This window comes from Astyanax mexicanus, chromosome 12, assembly GCF_023375975.1.
Source record: "Astyanax mexicanus isolate ESR-SI-001 chromosome 12, AstMex3_surface, whole genome shotgun sequence".
In the NCBI taxonomy this organism is placed as follows: domain Eukaryota; kingdom Metazoa; phylum Chordata; class Actinopteri; order Characiformes; family Acestrorhamphidae; genus Astyanax; species Astyanax mexicanus.
Window position 1 is genome coordinate 31,404,061 of NC_064419.1, and position 24,906 is coordinate 31,428,966.

General features: G+C 39.8%; 1 protein-coding gene across 1 annotated transcript in view; it reads right to left on the reverse strand.

The window, feature by feature from the left end:
• Window positions 1–24,906, reverse strand: part of slc15a4 (solute carrier family 15 member 4) — a 98,633-nt gene that overhangs the window by 13,713 nt on the left and 60,014 nt on the right. The window contains exon 8 of the mRNA XM_022670490.2: window positions 20,272–20,430. Within this exon, the coding sequence (XP_022526211.1) occupies window positions 20,272–20,430 (159 nt within the window). The remainder of the gene's footprint in view (window positions 1–20,271; window positions 20,431–24,906) is intronic.

Below are 24,906 nucleotides of genomic sequence, written 5' to 3' on the forward strand. Positions count from 1 at the left end.
TGGATTAATATATATATATATATATATTAAAATATGTTATAAACAATGTATATTGGAAGTCTTATTGCTGCTACCATCCCTTTAGTTCACAAAACTGTAAGATGAAGAATTCCTATCTGGTCAAACCTTAATTGACAGCGCGACTTTAAGAACCTTTAGAGAGATGGATGTTCATTTTCTGATAAAGGCGCTGAAAGGAAAGCTAAATTCATTTTGTCAGAAGAAAGACAACAGTGTGTTTGGTGCCGCCTTATCAGCAGACGCAGACGCTGCCGAACAACATCCCCTAACAGCATGTAAAAAAAACAGCGGTCCAGGAGGGCTACCCATTATTGGCGTCTGGTACACGCTCTCGGCTTGCCATTACACCGCTAGCAGCGCTGTAGATCAACACCACCGCCCTGCTGAGGACCGGAGAACATCTCAATCAATTTCTGCTCCACTTTTATGCACTGTGTAACCACGGGGCTTGAGCTGAAGGGCTCCCAAATGAGGCCGGGCGGTAGCGTGACAGAGAGAGCAATTCACACCAAATCTCTCAGCCCTCCAGCGAAAAGCGAAGGAAACTAACAAATGTCCCTGTCTGCGAGAAAAACTAACAACGACGCAAAAAAAAAGACATTTACTGTCCTCCCCACAACACAGCACAGGCTGAACTGCCAATCAATAGCCTCCAAACACGGCTCTTCTTCACAAGCGCGCGCTAATCCAGGCCGGGGAAGTAAGACGTACATTTTTATTCCGCCTTACCCCCCTAACATACACACAAACACACACACTTTTCTCGAACCCCTCGTGCTTTCCCCGTGTTGATGGGTTTTCTTCCCAGCGAGCGAGCTGCTTTGCAGCCGTGGCCGTAAAGAACGTCCGCTCAAAGGAGATATATCACTCCGACACACTCGCTCTCGGGGAGAGATTGCTGGCACTTCCCTCAGGAAGAAGGCGGCCGTCACAGATTTTCAGCCGTGTTTCGCCTGTAATAGAAAAATAAACATTACCAGAGCGCGACTGTGCAAGCCAAGCCTGCCTTGCATCTCAAACAGGACGGGTCAGAGCTAACAAATACACAGAAAGAGCCTGCTGAAGAGAGGGACAGCCACTGGAAGATGCTTGAGGGTTGGGCTGAAGGGGGGGAGGGAAATGTTGCTGTCAGATAAATAAAATATACAGCAAAGAGCAAAGTAAGAGAAAACACACATTTCTATATGGATTCTTCAGTTGAGGAACTACTGTATAGTATGAGGACTGGGACAACTCAAAGAAAGTTCCAATGCCTCTGTGCCTGGCTGAATGGTCTCTGTACACTATAAAGGTTGCCAAACATTTATGGAAGCCTCTTTCAATGGATGCATTCAGCTGCTGTGCTTTAGGTTGCTAAAGCCCATTGCTGACTCAGATGAAGAAAAACCAATACCAATAGAATATGACTCTATGGAGAAGTTAAACTTTAAACTACAGGCCCCATATCTAATCCCAGAAAGATGTTGTGGGTTAGTAGAAGGGTATAAAGCCCGCCAGCAGAAGGAGACCTCTGGTGTAAAATGGACTTTTGGTGTAGTAAAACATGATAAAAAGTACTTACCTTTGATGAATAGCACACCTCTGTTCTCCCACAGTGTTCCGAGATTCAGAAATTTTACTGGGTGACACGGGGCATATAGATTTTTCTGAAGGGTCTTTGGGCAAACGGTTAAAAGTTCTGGATCTCGGAACACTGTATGAGGGCAGAGGTGTGTTTTTCATCAAAGTTAAGTACTTTTTAATCCTATTTTACTACACCAAAAGTCCATTTCACACCGGAGATCTCCTTTAAGCTGTGGAATAGTGGAAGAACTGGGTTCTTTGGAAAGACGTAGCTCAATCCAGTACCGTTGGGATGAGACGGGAAGTTAGGGAAGGGATAAGGAATGAGGTGGAAATCATTTTATATCCTGACCTCACTAAAGCTCTTGTTTTTTTAATTGCTAAGTGCAATCAAATCCTCACAAAATCTAGAAATGCTCTAGAAAGCCTTCTGTAGACAGGAGATACAGTTACTCCAACAAAAGCAGGAAAAAACTGGATAGAAGAAACAATGAATGAGTGGTTGTCCCAATACGTTTGTTGCACTTTTTCGTACTATTATAAACCTCTGTGGCTTAGACTGTATGAGCCAAAACATTATGACCACTCTCAAAAGAGATGATCAGTTTTGATGAACAGTAGGTTCTAATAGTTGTTAATGTTTTGGAGGTAGAAGAAACAGATATTCTGACAAGGGTTAAAGGAACAATTGGCAATAAATGCAAGCGAGTGTGAAGTGGCTTTATGAGTACAATTCCCAAAAACTGGATAGTTTTCCACCCCAAATGCAAAGCCCACACAAGCTGCCAGATTGACACAGTGGCAAGCGACAACGAGTCTAGCTAACTCTAGAAATTTCTTTGTCAAAAATGTAGATCTCAACTACGCTAGTGGTGGTGGTAAATTACCCAGCTAGGGTCAGCAACCTAACTGATGCTCAGTGATTACCTGCTCAGCAGTAAAATAGATAGCTTGCCTGTTTCCATGGCTGAAACACACTGTTTGCATGCTGTTGTCTATACCCTACAAGTGTAAACTGGGACTAGGGGAATGGTGGCAAGCAGATTCTGAGGATAAAACCCAGGCTCTGCTCATAAGAGCTGCCAGTGCTTAAATTTTGCACGTTTCTTCAATGTCTAATGATATATCCTGATCATGTTGTGAGAGTTACTACAGAAAACATAATCCTTAATGGTTCTTAAAAACGTTATGTCCATACACCTGGGTTGGAACGTCTCTAAAAAAGAAAGGCTTGTCAGTGGTGGTCCAACATAAGAATGATTCAATGGACAAGGACAACAAAGGCTATGCTGTCTTCCCTCCTAAAAATAAAGATGTATACAATGCACTGTATAGAGACCCATGGCAACTGGAAGCTCAAAGCTCAAATGCTTCTTTGCCTGGTTGAATGGTCCTTCTCTGTGAGATATAAGGCTTTTAAGAAATGGTCCCATATAGCTTCAAAGAGGGTCCATGTCTAATGCACCTTTGAGATTTATACAGACATATATTTTATAGAGCCAAAACATCATTACAACTCAGAGAAGAACTTTATTTATTTTGAAATAATTGGTTAGAAGGTCAAAAAAAAAAAACATCTCCAGTTTTAAAGAAGAAGAATTTGAGAATTTTCTGGCATTTGCTTAGATTCTTTTACGGGATAAAGGTTGAAAATGTTATTTTAAGTGGAAAGTAAGTGCTTTTGGCTCATAAATAGGGCTGAACGTTGAGGTAAAAATATTGTTATATTGTAATATACTTGTTTAAATATAGTGATTTTTTTAATTCAAAATGTGCCAATGTGTGATTTTTTTTTTTTAAACATTGATAAAATCCACAATACAATATACTCAGCGATGCTCATCATTTATCACAATAATTAATGTATCATGATATGACAAAATATCATCATATTGCTGAGCTTAAAATAAAAAATGTCAAAAAACTGAACATCAGATGACCTCTGTGTGACCTCTGTCTGGGCTCTTTTTCAAGTATAACTGTGGTTTTACATCAGTTCAAATTTTATTTTTACTCAAATAAACTTCATGCATACTTCAATCAACCCCTGGCCTCTCCTGCTTTTTTTTTTTTTTTTTTTTTTTACAGTCTAGTTTCATTCTCCGCAGCGCTGCTAATCCAATAATCCAGCTTCTTTTTTTGACACCTCATATCTCCCCTCAATCTCCACCAGTTGCTCTGGTGCAGTGACTGAGTGATGCATTTCACCGCCTGCTCGATTCTCCAGCGCATTTCAAATTCAGCCCTGCATGCGGAACGCCAGATAATAAGATTCACCCGGAGTCTCCGGGCTCCATACGTTTACTGCCTGTTCCTCGCAGTCCATCATCACACCGTTTGATTGAACTGTCTGTAGCAATAGCTTTCTATAAGGCACGCATGCTTCCTCAACTGGTGCGCCTGAAGCAAAAGCAGGACGCGTGGGAGATGTTCCGATCGGCCGCGTGATGGGAAATCAGAGAAATTAGAGGGAGAGAAGATTAAAGAGGGAGCAGAGAACTGATGTAAAGCAGATAAAGGTAAAAGAGCGCTCTTCTATAGGTGTCGGAGGCCTTTAACCACTCGTGCAAATGAAGACCTTTCATGTGCTCTTCAAAGTGAAGCAGGAACAGAGAGAGGACGGAGAGGAAGAGAGGGAGCGCTGGGTGTTTAAAAGAGTGAGGAGTAAAACACAAAATAGGCAGAAACTAAAAATAGAAGAAAATGAGTGTAAAATTACTGTAAAATGTAATTTCTGTAAATATGAACAACTTATTAAAACAGACACTATGCCACGGTCAGCCACATTGGCAGAGCTATCCCTGATTAATAATCTGTGGGATGCTATTGGATGCACTATCAATCGCAAAATCTGCAGTGAGTGCATGGAATGGATTTTCATGGGGCACCATGTCGTCATTTTGTAGTCGGTGCCATTTTGTTTATGCCCATATTTGGGGCTCCTTTGGGGTTCCGTGTCTAAGCGGTTCAAGTCAATACGGAATTTGAATGGACTTTTCAAAAACTGTCCTCTGTTACATTCTGTGGTAAATTAATATGTTCAGAACCCTGTACGTTTTGTTCTGTGTACATTTACCTCCTAAATATCACTGGATACTCTGAATTTCGAGATGGTTTAAGGGTAGTAATTAGAAAAATGCTAACTTTTAGCTAATGCTTAACTGACGTCACACCACAGCGGCTGGAAATGACCCCGGACTGGATTCTGCATAACAACAGCGAAATCCGGTCAGATCACATTTTGGATTATTATGCTTCTTCACAGAGGATCATTAAAGCATTTAAACAGGTGAAAACTCTTTCAGTAATGTTGAGCAGTGTGATGTTGAGCAGTGTAGTCTGTGTTAGAGCTTTTAATTTAGTTTATACTAATTACAACACCTGACCCAAATAATCAACTAACAACTAACTAATCAACTAACTACCTGCCCTCACTGAGGCAACAACCAACCAGAAACACCCATTTATTTCACTGTATAATAAAGAGGGTAAATGTTAAAAACGTGTTACAGCTGGTTCTGGAGTATCACTCACCTGTTTTAGTGATTTTATGCTGTGACACCCTCAGCACCCTCAGTAAGCGCAGTTAGTTCATTAGTTGGATCAACTGTGCGTAAAATGCTCCTAACTTACGGCCAGAGTTCTCTGGTGTTACGCCGAATAGAGTCTCCTGCTAATCTCTGCAGCGGCGCCGGGAGGTCAGTTCACTTCGCTGTAGCATTAGCTTAAAGTTAGCATTTTTCTCATTAATACCCTTAAACGATCTCGTGATTCAGAGGATCCAGTGATGTTCAGGAGTAAAATGTACACAGAATAAAACGTTCAGAGGTCTGAACATATTTATTTACCACAGAATGTGACAGAGGCGGGTTTTTAAAAACCCTATTCATTTTTCTCATAGGGAAAAAAACGCTTAGACACAGAAGCCGTACGAGGACTACAGAATGATGCACGACTTCAGTGGTCTATTAGGATCCTCTGCAACTTCTCATTATTAAATCTAGCATGTGGTGCTACTACTATTCTGTATGTATCGCTCAATAAATAAATAAATACCAAAAGTTGGCTCTATCAGTCTACATTTGTTTTAAAAGTATTACTCCTGGTAACTTTTATATTTTTTTTAATGGCACTGCAATCTGACATGTTCTTCTGGGTACAACTAATTTTGCAACAATTTCTTTGACAATGTTAAGTGTATTTCCAGAATTTCCGTGGGAAATCAAATGAGATTCAAATGAGTCATTTCTTCTTAAAAGACTCAAACACACTAATGTGAATGGATCTAATGGTAGAATAAAGCATGGAATCAAACGTGCCTCCTATGTTTATCTTACTCAGCCAGAGGGATGTTTTATGAGGAGCAAGAGTTTGTAAAATTACCCGCTTTATGCCTCAGCTGTTGCTCTCAACCCAAACTCTGCTCACATAAACGATTCAATGTGTCTGTAATCAAACTCCCACTGCCGAGAGCTTCTATAAACACAGATTAGTAACTGTTCTGGGAGCACACACAAAACAGAAAACTGTAAAAAAGAAACTGAAGCTGGATGTTTCTTCACTTAATCTCCATTTAATATTCTCCATTTTATATTTCACCATAAAGCATGCCCAAATGTTTGTAGACACCCCGTCTAATGAATGATTTTAGCTACTTTAAGCTTTACCTATTTCACACAATAGCTTCTCTAGACCCAGTAGAGAAGTATTGCCGACAAAATAGGACTCTCTGGATCAGATAAACATGAAGCTGTTGGGACTGTGCCTAATGCAAGGTATGGGCTATTGGGGTATAAAGCCCCCAGCATTCAGCTCTGGAGTAGTCTAACTTTATTCTCTGGAATAATGAAGCTCAGTTCAAACCTTTTGTTTCTGTAGTCCAACTTCTGCACCATTAGACCAATGGACAATTAAACAAAGCAGCTTTAGATTTTTGGACTTTGCGTATTACTGTTATGTTAACATTTAAACTTGTATTAGAACAGTCTTGATTAAACTTGAAGTGGAGTTGAACTCTGAATACAGGACCATGGATGGAGAAACAGACCTATTCATTATTATTACTACTGTCACCAGTTAAACAACAAAAGAAGAAAAAGCAAAGCAACTTATTCTGCGTGATGAGTGATGAGTATGCAATTGATGGGAGTTGAGATTCCAACAGGGGGCAGAATTTGATACAACACCTGGATAGGCATCGTGCCTAGTTGAAAACATTTAATAACTTAATCAATGTCAAGTACAAGAGACAGAGCAGCCATAGATGACACAAACAGGACTGATGCCTCAACACCAAGAGGGTGTAGCACATGCCTCCTCCGACACATTGCTGAGAAGCATCACAGCTCGCTCAGAGGAAAGTGCAGCATCTGGCTTTCAATGCATCAGCTCACAGACGCCTTGTGCTGATTGACATCACCCTTTGGAGTGATGTGGGGAGCAAGCGCCATCTAACCACCCAGAGAGAGAGCAAAGCCAATGATGCTCTCTCAGGGCTCCAGCAGCTGATGGCAAGCTACATGAACGTGATTCGAACCAGTGATCTCCTGATCATACTGACAGCACCTTGCTTGCTGGACCACTCGGTGCCCAGCCAACAGGACTTTTAGCAAAGTTCTTTTTTGCCACTAACTTATTACCGACATAAACACATACATAAACCTTGATTTGAACTCTGGTTCCAACCTTCAGCTGTGAAAACGCCCTTAGCGTTTGAGACGTTTAGCCTCTGGCAGTATTTTAACACAGTTCTCCGTAAGGGGTTTCAGTATAAACGCCACGCAGCAGAAAAGAGACGTAAATAACAGCTCTTTATCTCCCTCTCTCTGCGTTTACATTAAAGAGTGAGGAGAAAGTGCTGGGCTGGGTTTTCTGTAACAGTCGGATCTTCATGCCCTTCTGACTGTGTGTCTGTGTGTGTGTATCATCCTGCCATCCTCCTATCCTCCTGCGGGGCACCAAGGGCTGCCAAGCGCTCGCCCAGGAAAGCAATTACGCCAGCTGAAGACAAACCAAGAGCAGCCTGTAAAACACATTAGCCAAAGCCCATAAATGTTTGACAGCTGTTTAACAGGGCAGAGGCCTGAGAGAGAGCAGCTCAATCTAATCTCACAGTCATGGAGAAGAGCTCGCGTGCAGCTCGGAAACTTCCACACACTCTTCTGCAAAGTGCAGCAATTAGTCAAAATGTCAATCATGCCATTTTTAGAATGCTATTTATGATATAAGTCAATAACGGTCCGTACGAACAATCTGTTATGAACTTTGGTGTAAGAACCAATATAGCATCTGTTGTTTCTGTAGAGAAAGCAGAGCTACAGTTTCTTACTATGGTGAATATACTGTATATTAATACAGTCTACAAATATACTGCAGGTAGTGTCACATACACTGAGGTGGGGTCTTATTAGGGTGAATATCCAGCTCTGGAAAAAATTAAGAGACCAATTCAGTTTCTGATTCAGTTCCTCTGATTTTGCTGTTTAAATAATGCAAAAAAAAAAAAAAGCATATTTCATATTATAAAGTTAATATTAATAAAGTTTTAAGAGTACAGAAATCAACAATTGGTGGAATAACCCTGGTTTTTAATCACAGTTTTCATACATCTTGGCTTCTCTCCACCAGTCTTACACACTGCTTTTGGATAACTTTCTGCCACTCCTGGTGCAAAAAATCAAGCAGTTGAGCTTGGTTTGATGGCTTATGATCATCCATCCATGCTACTGTGTTGCTAAACAGTTGCAGGGTGGTTGTTAAAGTGTTGCTATCGTATCCATGGTGAATGCCAAGTGGTTGCTAAGTGCTTGCTAGGTGGTTGCTAAGGCGTTGCTAATAAAGCAGATTCTAGTGTGTTTGCATTACATCGCACGGCTATGAGGTTAGGTTGCCCTCTACATGTGGGGTTGACCAATAGCTAGTTTATCCAATAGCTGCTCTATACAGTCAGAGTACTGGAGTGCTGCTTTATCCAGCAGCTCCTCCATACACACACAGTACTGGAGCGCTGGGCACAAAAGGCTTTCCGTGTGCAGAGTCAGCTGGTTTGTGAGACATAATGTTGTGCCCCCTATTCATTCCTATGGGGCAAATACGTACAGCAATTGTATGGAAACTGTATCGCATCGATTTGTGCAGCATACTTTCGGAAAAGAATGTGATAACTTTTATAAACATTCTGAATTTGGTCATGCAAATTGCAAATTGCTCATTTCTCCCTATTCATACTTAATAGGAAAGAATTCTGATTTAATCGCCTACTGCAATCACACTAACGAGTGAAAAGAGTAAAGATTTATCAATACATAATCTGTTGCTATGGGAGAATGCATGTTGGGGGTGGAGCTTCCACAGGACTCTAGAATTCAATCAAACTGATAGAAGTGGATCTGTGAGGGGGACAGATTGCATAGATAAAGAAATACACATACACACATTCTGTCTCTCTCTCTCACACACACACACACACACACACTCTCACACACACAAACATAAATCACTCCAGTGCTCATATCACAACACACCCTCCCACCCCTCTCGCTGCTCTGTGTGTGTACCTGCTAACCCCGACAGCTATATATCATCCCCCTCTGCCTTGTGTGTTTCCTGCAGGAGATTACAGTGACTCAGCCAGACCGCGTCCAGCATCATTCATCAGAGCCACTGTGGAGATGGACCAGCATGTTTCACAAAGACAGCATCCTCACAAAACCCACACACACGCCTAACACTTCTGAGCTCTATATAAACCAACATACCTCTCATACAGTGTGGATTAGTTCAGCAATCAACAGAAACACTACAGTGAAGTCGTCAAAATCAGACCAGGAGAAACTAATCCTCGAGTTCGAGAAAAGAAAGTACTGTCAGTGCCTTAGTGGTGAAAAGACCAATATCCCAGTCCTATCCCAGTCCCCTGTGCTGCCAGGTTCAGAAAACAATAGCAGAGAAACACAATGTGCAGCAGCTATGGAAGTGAGCAGAGATGAAGTAAATCATGTGTAAATAATGCATTCGATAGATGGAAACAACTTAGAGTCCAGAAGGGCTACAAGACGCATGCAGTTCTGGCTAATTGTCTTCTGAACAGTTAAGCACGAAGTAGCAATGCATTTTGAATTCACAATAGTCATCACTAGCCAGTGTGTCCTCAATCTGGCAACCCAAATGAGCTTTGCGTCAGGGTTATCAAGGCAGCTAATATTTCAGACAGCTAGCTAAAGTAATATGGACTAAGAGACCACTACCATTTCTGATTTCTTCTTCTATTTATAGGTATAGGTGTGACTAAAATGAACATTTTTGTTTTTTATTCTATAAACTACAGACAAAATTTCTCCCAAATTCCAAATAAAAATATTGTAATTTAGAGCATGTTTTTGCTGAAAATGAGAAATGGCTGAAATAACGACAAGTTCATATTCATAAAGTTTTCAGAAATCAATATTTGGTGGAATAACCCTGGTTTTTAATTACAGTTTTTATACATCTTGGCATGTTCTCCCCCACCAGCCTTACACACTGCTTTTGGAACTTTATGCCACTCCTGGTGAAAAAATTCAAGCTGTTCAGCTTGTTTTGATGGCTTGTTTTCATCCATCTTCCACTTGATTATATTCCAGAGGTTTTCAATTTGGTAAAATAAAAAAATAAAAAACTCCTAATTTTTAAGTGGTCTCATATTTTTTTCCCAAAGCTGTGCTTTTTCGAGCAGTTGGCTTTGGACCCAGGGTTCATAAAGCTAATAGAGTGTACAATCAACATGAGCTGGTTTATAAGGTGCAAATGAATAAATTAATGTATACATTTGCAATGTTTTTCTTGGGTCCTCAATCATGCAACTTCGTGTCTGAGAAGGGATGGGCAGTGTTTGGAAATTGGGCTGCTATGGCTGTTTTACACGCTCGTTTTCATTTAGTATAGATTATCCCTTTAAAGCTGATGTCCATAAGTTTGGGGATTGAGGGCCCTCTCTGGTGAGAATGAGTAATTGCACTGAGCATGCGGAAAAATCATTTTAAACTGGGCGGGCATGATGCGGTCTCCTTTCAGAGGCAATGAATTAGATTCCAGGTTCAGTCAGAGAGAGAGAGAGAGCGGGCTCAGTCAAAAACTTTACTTCAACTACACACTTTTTACTATGAGTGGGTGAGCTACTGAGCTCTGAGCTTCCCCTTCTGAAGTCTCCATTGCTCCACCAGCCGTTCGCATTTAGTAAAACTGAGCCGGATCCTCTTTTAGAGGCTGTACGTGTGATGTAAGTACGTAAAGACCTGTGACATGGCCAAAAGAACTCCCGCGAAAAAGGAACCCGACACCCTAGTTTTTAGAATGAATATATTAGGCTTAGCAGGGATGATTGTTCCAGCACACTGGTATCATTAAACATAATATTTTGTCCTTTCTCCACTCAGAAATGCTTCTGCTTTCAGTTTAAAAACAAAATTATACGGACTGCCGCTTTCATAATAAATAGTCATAAAAAGAACTAAAATGTACCAAGGGCCAAGTGCAGCCATTTCCCTTTGAGCTGCACTCCAGAGTCTGGTTCCTTTAAAAAGATCTTCATGTACCCAAAGAGAGTGTGGCAAAAAAATGAAAACAATGCTAAAATATGCCAGTCTGTAACAAAGAACCTCGGAAGAACATTAGAAGTGAACTTTAGTTGAAGGGAAGAAGTACGATCGCACGACTTCAGGGCACAGCTTCTAAAATAGAAACCTTTCTGGCTCCTTTGAGAAGTGTTGTAATCATGGTTTCCTTCGTGAAAAGCAAGAAAAGACCTTCTCTCCTCTTTTGTGGTCTTTAGTCACAATGTGAACACGTCTCGTCTCCCTCTCTTTTGGCTCCTCTGGCCTCCATTAAGACTGTGACATTTCTGTAAGTGACAGCGGACGGTTTCGGAACAGGAAACGAGGGGCGGGTTGGTGGGTCTGGCCGGGACCTGCGCTGACCCTGGATCAGATGGACGAGGGACTTCCACTTTCCACAAAAGAGCTGGACCCAGACGGGCCATGCTGGCTGTATTGAGGCGGTGAGAGAGCTGGATACCCCTCAGGGTTTTGTGCACCAGGGAGATAACTACGGCTCACAGAGGAGACTGCAGAGGAGACTGTGGAAAGGGTAAAAACGCTGAAAAAGAACATCTGAATATTAAAAGCTCTCCGGCTCAGAACCGCCGTTTAATGTGCTGCTTGTCATCAGGGCTCAAAGCCGACCATAAAGCAAACTGCTTGCAAGCAAAACAAACATTTAAAGATTTCTCTAAAAATGTTTAAAGCTAAACTAGAGTGAGGTTTATCATATTTCACATAATCAGAATTGCCCTTTTTTAAAGCAGCATTAAGAAATAATTGGGATTGCTTGCTCATGGGCTTCTGCTAGAGTTGAAGCCCCCCAAACTTTGAGCCACCACTAAAAGACACACACACTTTAAACATGCACTTCTGGACAAGCTGAGAGATACAGAACAATACAGAAGAAGCTGTTATCTTGTTAGTGATGCAGAACAGGAGTTTGAGCAAGGCCTGATAGTTGTTAACAAATAGATGGACGTTCCAATACTGAAGTTGTGCAAGTATTTAACTATCCATGATGTACCAAGAATGAATTAGAGAAGATATTACAACCCACAGCGGACATTGCAATGGGTGATAATGATCGTGACTCAAGCACCCATAAATCAACTCCCAGCTTGATTGTTTTTTTTTTTTTTTTTTTTTAAACAGAAGTTTGTTGAATATGCTGAATTAAAAGCCACATAGCTCAAATCAGATTTTTTGCTCAGATCAGATCTTGAAGGTTCTCATTCACAAATGTAAGTGACCTGTATCTAGGTGTAATGTGAACGAATCTGTCCCTGAAAACGGTCCACATGTGCACATTGTTACGTGTATAAACGTCACCTTCTTCACCACTAAAAAAAAAAAAAAAGCGTCATATTTGAGAGACGACTCGTAGCTTTATAAAGGTAAATGGATGCATTTGTTATCAGCTCATATGTGGAGCATATTTTGCTGGAGTGGAGAAACAGCAAACAGCTGGTCTGAGGTACATGTCCAGGGTGAGGAGGTGAAAAAAAGGCCAGGTGGTTTGCTTTTGCTGTTTTTTGCAGCTATAGCTGCACAGCTGCACCAAGAGATAAGTGGGTACAAGAGAGAAGCATGTAGCACATGCTTAAAAGCAAAAAGGCGCATTCATTCTGATTTAACTGTTCACATTCATGTCGCATGTACATGGGTTGGATACATATCCGATTTAGGACCACATATGGAAGTGGCTCAGATCTTACTTGAAAAAAAAATCGGATTTGCCACGTTCACACAGCCGTGAAAAATCAGATCTGAGCCACACTGAGCAAAAAATCAGATTTGAGTCACTTAAGCCTGGCAATGTGAACGTAGCCTTAGAAAGTGTATTATTACCAGAATTTTAAGAACTCTGTGCTGCTGGAGAGAATAAGGCTAGCTGCCACTTTGGTCAGTTTGGTCAGTTTGTGTGTGTGTATATTTATATTAAAGCCAATTTGCTAGACTAGTACTAGTGTCTGTATGTGTCTCTACTAATTAATGTTACAAAATAATGTGTAAAGTATCTGTATGATGAGATGGGTAGTGGGTCCCACTACTGATACGTCTTATGTGTTCACACATGTGTCTGTGCCCCACCAATCAGCCATTGATATTACATTGATAATGCTAAAATATGCCAGTCTGTAACAAAGAACCTCGGAAGAACATTAGAAGTGAACTTTAGTTGAAGGGAAGAAGTACGATCGCACGACTTCAGGGCACAGCTTCTAAAATAGAAACCTTTCTGGCTCCTTTGAGAAGTGTTGTAATCATGGTTTCCTTCGTGAAAAGCAAGAAAAGACCTTCTCTCCTCTTTTGTGGTCTTTAGTCACAATGTGAACACGTCTCGTCTCCCTCTCTTTTGGCTCCTCTGGCCTCCATTAAGACTGTGACATTTCTGTAAGTGACAGCGGACGGTTTCGGAACAGGAAACGAGGGGCGGGTTGGTGGGTCTGGCCGGGACCTGCGCTGACCCTGGATCAGATGGACGAGGGACTTCCACTTTCCACAAAAGAGCTGGACCCAGACGGGCCATGCTGGCTGTATTGAGGCGGTGAGAGAGCTGGATACCCCTCAGGGTTTTGTGCACCAGGGAGATAACTACGGCTCACAGAGGAGACTGCAGAGGAGACTGTGGAAAGGGTAAAAACGCTGAAAAAGAACATCTGAATATTAAAAGCTCTCCGGCTCAGAACCGCCGTTTAATGTGCTGCTTGTCATCAGGGCTCAAAGCCGACCATAAAGCAAACTGCTTGCAAGCAAAACAAACATTTAAAGATTTCTCTAAAAATGTTTAAAGCTAAACTAGAGTGAGGTTTATCATATTTCACATAATCAGAATTGCCCTTTTTTAAAGCAGCATTAAGAAATAATTGGGATTGCTTGCTCATGGGCTTCTGCTAGAGTTGAAGCCCCCCAAACTTTGAGCCACCACTAAAAGACACACACACTTTAAACATGCACTTCTGGACAAGCTGAGAGATACAGAACAATACAGAAGAAGCTGTTATCTTGTTAGTGATGCAGAACAGGAGTTTGAGCAAGGCCTGATAGTTGTTAACAAATAGATGGACGTTCCAATACTGAAGTTGTGCAAGTATTTAACTATCCATGATGTACCAAGAATGAATTAGAGAAGATATTACAACCCACAGCGGACATTGCAATGGGTGATAATGATCGTGACTCAAGCACCCATAAATCAACTCCCAGCTTGATTGTTTTTTTTTTTTTTTTTTTTTAAACAGAAGTTTGTTGAATATGCTGAATTAAAAGCCACATAGCTCAAATCAGATTTTTTGCTCAGATCAGATCTTGAAGGTTCTCATTCACAAATGTAAGTGACCTGTATCTAGGTGTAATGTGAATGAATCTGTCCCTGAAAACGGTCCACATGTGCACATTGTTACGTGTATAAACGTCACCTTCTTCACCACTAAAAAAAAAAAAAAAGCGTCATATTTGAGAGACGACTCGTAGCTTTATAAAGGTAAATGGATGCATTTGTTATCAGCTCATATGTGGAGCATATTTTGCTGGAGTGGAGAAACAGCAAACAGCTGGTCTGAGGTACATGTCCAGGGTGAGGAGGTGAAAAAAAGGCCAGGTGGTTTGCTTTTGCTGTTTTTTGCAGCTATAGCTGCACAGCTGCACCAAGAGATAAGTGGGTACAAGAGAGAAGCATGTAGCACATGCTTAAAAGCAAAAAGGCGCATTCATTCTGATTTAACTGTTCACATTCATGTCGCATGTACATGGGTTGGATACATATCCGATTTAGGACCACATATGGAAGTGGCTCAGATCTTACTTGAAAAAAAAATCGGATTTGCCACGTTCACACAGCCGTGAAAAATCAGATCTGAGCCACACTGAGCAAAAAATCAGATTTGAGTCACTTAAGCCTGGCAATGTGAACGTAGCCTTAGAAAGTGTATTATTACCAGAATTTTAAGAACTCTGTGCTGCTGGAGAGAATAAGGCTAGCTGCCACTTTGGTCAGTTTGGTCAGTTTGTGTGTGTGTATATTTATATTAAAGCCAATTTGCTAGACTAGTACTAGTGTCTGTATGTGTCTCTACTAATTAATGTTACAAAATAATGTGTAAAGTATCTGTATGATGAGATGGGTAGTGGGTCCCACTACTGATACGTCTTATGTGTTCACACATGTGTCTGTGCCCCACCAATCAGCCATTGATATTACATTTTTTTTCCCAAAGAAAGAAGCAGGTTCAGGTAAAAGAGTAAGGTGAAAATAAATGATTGAACTTTATTGAGGAGGGAGATCAGATGAGTTTTGAGTAGCTTCCTGCTTTAAAATTAGACTATATGACTGAGAATGCAGCTGTAGGAGGAATGTTTAATAAAAATACAAGTTCAATATGTATGTGCGTCCAACATTTTTATATTTTTCTCTGCTGTAAATGTGTTTACACTGAAAATAACACATCTGTGTCCTTTTACATAATAGGTTTGGGTGTCTGATTTGAATCTAAATTATTCTATTTCTTCTAATAAGAGACATTAACCCCTCCTTGGAACTATCCTCATTTTTTATTTACATTTTTCAAGGGAAGGCTGGGTTTGTTGGGTGCTGAGCACCCCTACAGGACCACCACAGAGCAGCACAGTATTATTTGTGCAGTGGGTCATTCTCAGAACTGCAGTGACACACTGACATGGTAGTGGAGTGTTATAGGCTGTGTTCTCTTGATGCAAGTGGACAAGACACAGTATCGTACATTACCTAAAGAGACACAGGCAGACAGAGAGCGAGAAAGAGTGTAAGAGAGTAAGAGAAAGAGAGATAAAGAGAGAACGACACGCAGACAATGACCACTCGGCTGCCACGGCTACGAAAACCACATCCATCTGCCGTCTCCAAAGTGCCGTTCATCGTCTATACGGTGACAGATTTACACACTGCTACTGCCGTTAACCTGACAAGGCTATCTGTTACACACACAGAGACACACACACACACACACACACACACACACACACACACACATATACACACACACATATTCACACAGACAGACGACAACATGTCCATTTGTGTCTGTGTGTTTATTAAAAGTTGCTTACAGCACTTTACTCAGCTTCTACGCACACCTGCCTCTCAGTCTGCAGCCAATCAACAGAGAGAAACAAACGGTCACCTTCACAGAACAGCCCTTTAAATAGCCTGTGATTTATTGTTATTTTATTATTTAGTACACATATTCTTAAATACACTGGGATAGCAGTTTTGACAGTTTATAGATTGTAGATTTATCATAAAGTGCTGCCTAATGACACAGCCCAGGAACCAAACACTTGTATATGTCACGAGGTGTTGTCTTGTGAGTGATTTCAAAAACACTGGCCAGCATGCTCATGCAAGGCAAGCCAAAGTGAATTATTGGAGCTTAAATGATTAAATTATTGGCACTTACAATGAACCAAGGGGTCTCCAACTGTCTTAAACAGTCTAAAATTATTTGCTTTTTATTTATTATAGTCAGAGTCAAGACTTATATTGACCTTCCAGTTAGCATGCATGCCACTAATGTTAATATGTTAGTTAGCTTGCTGCTAATGCTAGTATATAGCTCTCCGCTAACCTTAGTTCTCTCCCCAGATTAGATGTTTACGGTTAACGTTTTTTTTTTTCACCAGCATTAAAAGCACCATCTGAAAATTTAATGCCTACAGCAAATTTACAGTAAATTTAAGACAATTTAAGACCTTAACTACCCAGATTTTGAAGGACCCGCGGGAACGCTTCTTTTGATAAAAACAGCATAAAAAAGTAGTACCCTGATGTGACAATAAGAGGTGGCTAATATGGCTTCATATTTCAGGGTATAATATCGTTCACAATATTAAAAAATGTTGGCGATATTATTGCACACAATACTATATGACACACCCCTATTGGTAATGATCATGCCTGGCAGAGTCTTCATATGCCACAGGATAATTTCCTATTTATTTTTCAAAGGTCATGAAACACTATACTAGGCCCTGTCCCATGTCAACATATGGCATGTCAATACATAAGCTAAAAACACTCATGCACATATATCCATATAAACTGCTTGCATACTACAGGATTTTATCATTTTGTTTCCTTAGTATTCCTGCAGTCTTAATTGAAGATTTAAAGAACAGTACAATCACACAAGCAACAATGAATGACGGCTAGAAGTCACCAATTAGCATGGCATAATTTGACTAATAATAATGACTTATAAAACACTCCAAGACTCATAAAAGCATCAGTCTTCTGCAGAAATTAAGGTATTTAATTTCATATTAAAAAGTCACAAATGAATAATAACTATAAATTATTAGTTTTAATATTGATTTATTTTGCATTATTGTTACATATCATTCTGTAATTAGTCCTGTATGATGAAGCTCCAACTTAAGATCCACTGACACACAGCACAGTAACATAATATTCACTTCTTTACTCAGCTGGAGACTTATTCCACACTCTCTGACAGACACACACACACACACACACACACACACACACAGTCAATGCATTTTAGAACTTGAATGGACACTGCCCTCTTCAGCTCAGACACAGATGGCTGCAAAGATGTGGTCAGTCTTACTCACAAACACTCATACACACACACACACACATTCAGCATTTATTACTTGGAACACACACTAGGGCATGATCAATAAAAAAAGCTGGTCCCATAATAGCATCCAACATATGGTTTTATCAGTACTAGAGAAAATCTCTACATGAGAAAAAATATTCTTAACTTTTAATGTAGGTCAATGCATTTTCCAATTTTTTATAAACTGGAGGAAGTGCTGTATATTAAACTGTAGAATGAGCTGTATATTAAACTGGAGGAAGTTCTGTATATTAAACTGGAGGAAGTGCTGTATATTAACTGGAAGAAGTGCTGTATATTTAATGGAGAAAGCATTGCATATCGCATAGCGCTGTATATTAGCTGGAGGAAGTGAAGTATATTAGCTTAAGGAAGCGCTGTAAATTAGCTTGAGGAAGTGCTGTACATGTATATTAACTGGAGGGTGCTCTGTATAAAAACTGGCGAAAGTGATGTATATTAAACTGAAAGAAGCTATATATATATATATATATATAAAATGGAGGAAATGCTGTATAAGAACTGGAGGAAGCGCTGTATACTATCTGGATGAAGTGCTACATACATATATTAACTGGAGGAAGCGCTGTATGTAAACTAGAGGAAGCACTATATACGTATATTAACTGGAGGAAGCGCTGTATATTAACTGGAGGAAGCGTTGTATATTAACAGGAGGAAGCGCTGTATATTAAACTGGAGGAAGCACTATATACGTATATTAACTGGAGGAAGCGCTGTATATTAACTGGAGGAAGCGCTATATACATATATTAACTGGAGGAAGCGCTGTATATTAACTGGAGGAAGCGCTGTATATTAACAGGAGGAAGCGTTGTATATTAAACTGGAGGAAGCACTATATACGTATATTAACTGGAGGAAGCGCTGTATATTAACTGGAGGAAGCGCTATATACATATATTAACTGGAGGAAGCACTGTATATTAAACTGGAGAAAGGGCTGTATGTTAACTGGAGGAAGCACTATATATGTATATTAACTGGAGGAAGCGCTGTAAATTAACTGGAGGAAGTGCTGTATATTAACAGGAGGAAGCGCTGCATATTAAACTGGAGGAAGCACTATATACGTATATTAACCGGAGGAAGCTCTATATACGTATATTAACTGGAGGAAGCGCTGTATTTTAAACTGGAGGAAGCTCTGTTTATTAAACTGCAGAAAGCGCTGTATATTATCTATAGGAAGTCCTGTATGTTATCTGGTATTTGGAGGAAAAACTTTGTGTTTAAAGTTTCGTATTTTCTATATTCTACTACTGTAAATAAACATAATGCACCAAGCTCTATACTTTAATTCTCACTAATACAATCAGCATACAAATAGAATTTTACTGCACTGAACATTACAGTTGTGTATAATCAATCATGACACATTGATATAATTTAAATTTGTTTTTCTGTAGTCGTATGTTTTTCTGTGTATGTGTGTGAGAGAGAGAGAGAGAGAGAGAGAGAGAGAGAGAGAGAGAGAGAGAGAGAGAGACAGACAGAGAGAGAGAGAGAGTGTAAGGTTAGAGTAGAGCAGGCTTTTCTGCAGCTCTCAGCAGGTACGCCTCTTTCAAACACAGAATAAGAGCGTACCTGTTCCTCACTGCACACTGATCAAGTCTGCTGCCTCAGCTAAGCTCCGCCAAGCTGACAGCATCTGGGTGTGTGTGTGAGTGTGTGTGTGTGTGTGTGTGTGTGTGTCTGGGAGGAAGAACACTAAATTACCTAAGAAATATTAACATAGGAGCAAAACTAAAAATGCATGAATTCCCAGTGGGATAAGAATGACCAATTTCACTCTCACTGAGGCTCTCGCACCCAGGCTTTCACAGCCAGGCTCTCTCTCTCTCTCTCACTTACACTCTCTCAATCTATCTTGTCTCTTGTGAATGACCAATTAAAGAGTAATTATGCAAGCTTATTTCAATAGTAAGCATACTACGATACTGTACAGCATACTGCTAACATAACTACGCAGAATAACTCTGTATACTGCATACTTAAGATGTCCTGATGAGGTTACTTTACTCCCAGTGTTTGAGTTGGTATAAATAATATAGCCACCCAGTTTAGATATGATGTGTTGATGATTAATACTGATATTAATACTGATTAATACTATTGTACTAAATGAATGTGCATTCTGCATACTTCTACATTGGGTATAGAGGTGGACGCTGTATCAGAACAACTGTAGGACGAGTGTACACCAAAAATAAATGTATATACTGTAAATGTATTGTATAAAACATAATAGTATACTTGGAAGAAATGTATATACTGCATACATCTACATTAGGGGATAAAACAACTGTATATGCCGCATACTAACAGTGTAATCCCATATTTTGGGAATAAAGTTATTTCAAATTGGGGACAACTGCTGTGTGACGACAATCACAGAATGGCCCCAAGAAAACAAGATGATGTATGCATGTGAACACACACACACAGACCCACACACACTGCATCCTTACCGAAGTCTTTGTGGGAGGACATCCAGCCGATGAATTTAACAGAGACGAAGGCGAGCAGGCCAGATCCCACAAAGGAACCGATTCCAGAGAAGAAGAAGAAAAGGCCCATTATAGCGCTCTGCATGGAGCGGGGAGCCGCAGAGTACGCAAACTCCAGACCTGCAAAACAACAACACAACAAAAAAAATGTAACTCTTCAAAATCTGGGTCTAAGTAAAGCTGACTGTCTCAGATCAACAAAGCATTCATTAAAAAACTCAATATCAAAATGTCACTGATATTCAATATTACAATCACTAATATTCAAAACTCTAACACAGCCAGAACGTCAAAAATGAGCCCCGCTACACAGTTAATATAGAATATACACAGTTTGACTTCTATATTACCTGTGGTGGGTTAAATTATTGCAGAAAGCATGATAAGGTGAGTTGAAACAAAATTAACCCCTTCATTAACATTACTAACGTATGTTAGGGGAACACTGTATTTTGTCCACTACATTCAAATCATGTATACATTATGTTAATATTTACTTCTTAATTAAAGACATAATATCCTAAGTATCCTACATAAGTATCCTACAATCTCCAGAAAATAAAATACAGCCTGTGTCAATGATTTCTATATCATTTGTCATTTTTAGGTATCTATCAAAATGTACTGCACAATTGGTCTTGAGCCCTAAACGTTTAACAGTCAATGTGCAGTGAACCATGCGTTGGATCGATTTATCAAAGAAAAATAATCGTCAGATTAGTCGTCTACTAAAATAGTTGTAGCCCTGCTAATAATACAAAGCACTTCAAATACATGAGGCAGAGAAGAGGAAAAAAAAGGAGAGCGAGAAGAATAGTGAGAAGGGTGAGAAATAAATAGACACAGATAGATATAAGACAGCAGAAAAAAAATGCGAAAAAGATAAGATAGAGAGAGAAAAAGGAAGAAGGTATATATATATATATATATATATATATATATATATAGAGAGAGAGAGAGAGAGAGAGAGAGAAAATAAAGAATAGAGAGATACAGAGAGAAGAGAAGAAAGAGTCAGAGAGTAAAAAAAGAGAAAGAGAGCATGAGAGAGTAAGACTGAAAATAGGAGTGCAAGAGAGAGGGAGCAAGAGACAGTAAGAAGAGAGAGAGAGAGAGACAGTAAGAAGAGAGAGAGAGAGAGAGAGAGACAGAGAGAGAAAGAGGTGCTGTGTGCTCTGCAGAGCTGCAGGCTGACATTGATAATTTCATGGAGCCTCAAACTCGTGATTTTTTAAATTACAGCCTGAAGCTCAACTGTCAGCGCCGATTACCGAGCCTGCTTACAGAGAGACAGAGCGAGGCTTTCAGAGAGAGAGAGAGAGAGAGAGAGAGAGAGAGAGAGAGAGAGAGGGAGAGAGAGAGGGGAGAGAGAAAGAAGGAGAGAGAGAGAGAGAGAGAGAGAGAGAGAGAGAAATGGTAGGAGTGAAAGAGTAGAAAAGCAAAAAAAGGAATAAAAGACAGCACCTCCAACGAGAAAACTCCTCCACTTCCTCTCCATTTCTCATTTCCTTTTTTCTCTAACCACCAGCTAACCCACCAACTGTAACCAGCCCACTTACAGTGAACTAATGTGCTCTTTTTAATCTATCCTGGACTTTTTTGTTGCATCTGGGTGGGATTTCTAAATCCTGTAAAATATTGCACACATTTCATGTCAGCATTTGCTTCTACATACAAGAGCTGCATCCTAAAGAAAAGGCTGAGCTGCACTTTGTCAAAGAAGTAAAGATGCAGCAAATATTTGGCCGACAATAAGCAACAGACAAGGCTGAGTAAATTATACTGTTTTTTTTTTCAGTAAAATTGTTCTGTGTAACAGTAAACAGTGGCATCAGTGAAATTTACTGGATTGCAAAACACAAAACGGAGCCAAAAAGACATCAGAGTTAGCTTAAAGCTACAGACAGACAGAAGTGCTCCATACTGCCACAGGGTAGTGTACTCTAAAACACTGGGCTCACACAGAGACAGTAACCAATGAAAAACAGTTAGAAAATTATAGCAAAACCGTTCAAGCCCAGCAAAGCCTGAGCTACCAAGTCGTCTTCTCTTATTTCAAATTAAAAGCCCTGTGCAGAGTTTTGTGACAAATACACTACAGGGCATTGGGCAAGAGACACAACAATTTCAAGCAGTTCACACGCTCACACGCCACACCTTGCATCTCTCATGCACAGAAATAGCTAATACAACACCCACCAAGGTGCACTGCTATTTGTTAGATCTGAAGTAGCTTTCAATAAATAAAAAAATGTCCAGCAGTCTAAAGCGCTACCACTATGAGCGGGAGTAAGGCGCTCATAGTGGTACTATAAGGCGCTTAAAACCCTTTAATTTTCCCAAAAACTGACAGTGTGCCTCAAAATCCGGTGACCCTCATGTATAAATTCTACCAATCAGGTTGCAAGGAGCAGTAAAGCCACTCTTCTGAACTACTATAAAGGAGTTGAAGTTATAAAGGGGTTCCAGTTAAGCTTTTCCAACACTAAGGCTGGAGCAGTATAAGCATTAGACAAGCTATAAAACAAGCTATGTGGGGTAAATCGCTAGCAGATAGCGCCCTGGCTTACCAGAACAGTCAGGGTTTCTCAGTATAGTGCTGTCTGTGGCGTTTTATTTACTAGCACCAAGTGCTGCTAACCACAGCTAGCTGTGTGTCAAAATATTGGAAATCTAAACTCACTGTAAATATAAGGAAATGCTTTACTCACCCAAATAAACAGTTTTCAGGAGAGAACTCTGTAAGTGTTTTAACATCTGGAACTCGTTTGACTTTAAAAGAATTTTTTTTTTTCTTTTTAAGAATTACACTTCAAAATGAGGCGTGTCTGTTGTCCAAAGCTACCTCCGTGCGCAAGACTATGCAATCTGTACTGAAAGTTAAAAATACAAAAAAAATACATATAATGTTTGTGATTACTGTACACTTAAATTTACTAATCATGTTAAGACTAAATTTTTAATAAACTTATCAAAGCTAAATTCATTAAACTAACAATACTTGACACAAAGATGAGTAAATTAAAATATTAGAATCACCTTAAAATGCCTTAAAAACATCTTTATTACTTAACTAAGTCAAAGCAAAAAGAAAAAGATAAATTAAGATGGGGCAAAAAATTTTAGCAGTTATGTATTCCAATGTGTTGTATTTATTTGCTGCATTCTACGTAAATTCTACGTAAATTTCTTGTTACCTTCCGGAAAAAAAAAAAATGTGGCAGGTCTTAAAGCTAATCACAAATTATTTCCCTAGCTCCAAGCTAACAGACTCCTACCTAACACAATATCTAACATGCTAACCCTAAAGCTAATGCACTAGCTCCAAGTCAATGTGTTAGCCCCAAGCTAATGCACTAGCCCCCAGCTGAAGCACTAACTGCAAGCGAACATGCCTGCCCAGAGCTAATGCAATACCTTTTAGAAATACTGTGGATTTCTGCTGCTGTGGGTGCAGTTGCTGGAGAGTGCCAGCTGAACACGTGGCTCCAGGCCAGAGACTGCATTCTGGAGAACTTCCCCAAGGCTTCCCTCAGGCTTACTCACACACAGCAGAGCGCGAGCAGGGAACAATTTAGCCAGAAATCACATTTACACAGATTTTCCCTCAACTCAAACATGGTCAATCTGAGATAACAGCAAGTTATTCAGCAACTGAAAGCACTGTTACACTTCAGGGATCAACATTAAGAGTCACGGACATGCTTTCGGTCATCTTCTCGTGTTCCCATAGCAACTGAAAACTCTTTCTGTACCATAACAGTACATGCTTTTATAGTAAATGTCTTTGAATTGCGTGCAGAAGTTCCTGAATAAATCTCCAAGCCAAGAATTGCCACCAAACATCAAAAACTTACAATAAAAACTAGTCAGGCTTTTAAACATGGGGGAGGTAGTTTTGTCAACAAACTCACAGTGAGGGCTAGTCAGCCTCCAAACACTGTGGAGGTAGTTCATTGCAGTAAAGCCACTTAGATGAAGTACTGTAAAGGAGTTAAAGTTATAAAGGAGTTTGAGTGAAGTTTCTCCAGCACTAAGGCTGGAGCATTATTATCACTTACACAGAGTTTTCCTTAACTCAAACGTGGTCAATCTGAGATAACAGCAAGTTATTCAGCAAAAAATTGGTTCAAAATGTATAAAGAAAAGGTATAAATCTTCCAACCTTGATCTAAGGAGCTGTGGAACTGCATTCTAGAATAATAATGTTTTGTCCAGAACTTCTGAGATGACTTTGGGTTGAGTTGAATGGGATTAATAACTGCCCATGTCAAAAGTCATTTCTGCACTGCTGCCGGTATGATAATTTAACGTTGCACAACATGTTATCTAACTCTGTTACTCAGCCATTATACCTCTGTTTACTTTAATGGCCATGTATGAGCGAGAGAATAGCTGTTGCTCCAGCCTGTAAATCATTTCAATTCTTTTTCAATATATAGCTACTGAAGTCCATCATCTGCCAGTAATTATATAACGTATATAACTACATATATAATTATTATATTGTATAACAACATTTAAAACTATGATTAAAAAAGTAAGATAACTTGATACCACTGAAGTATATTGTTTTGCAGAATCATGCCTTGAAAT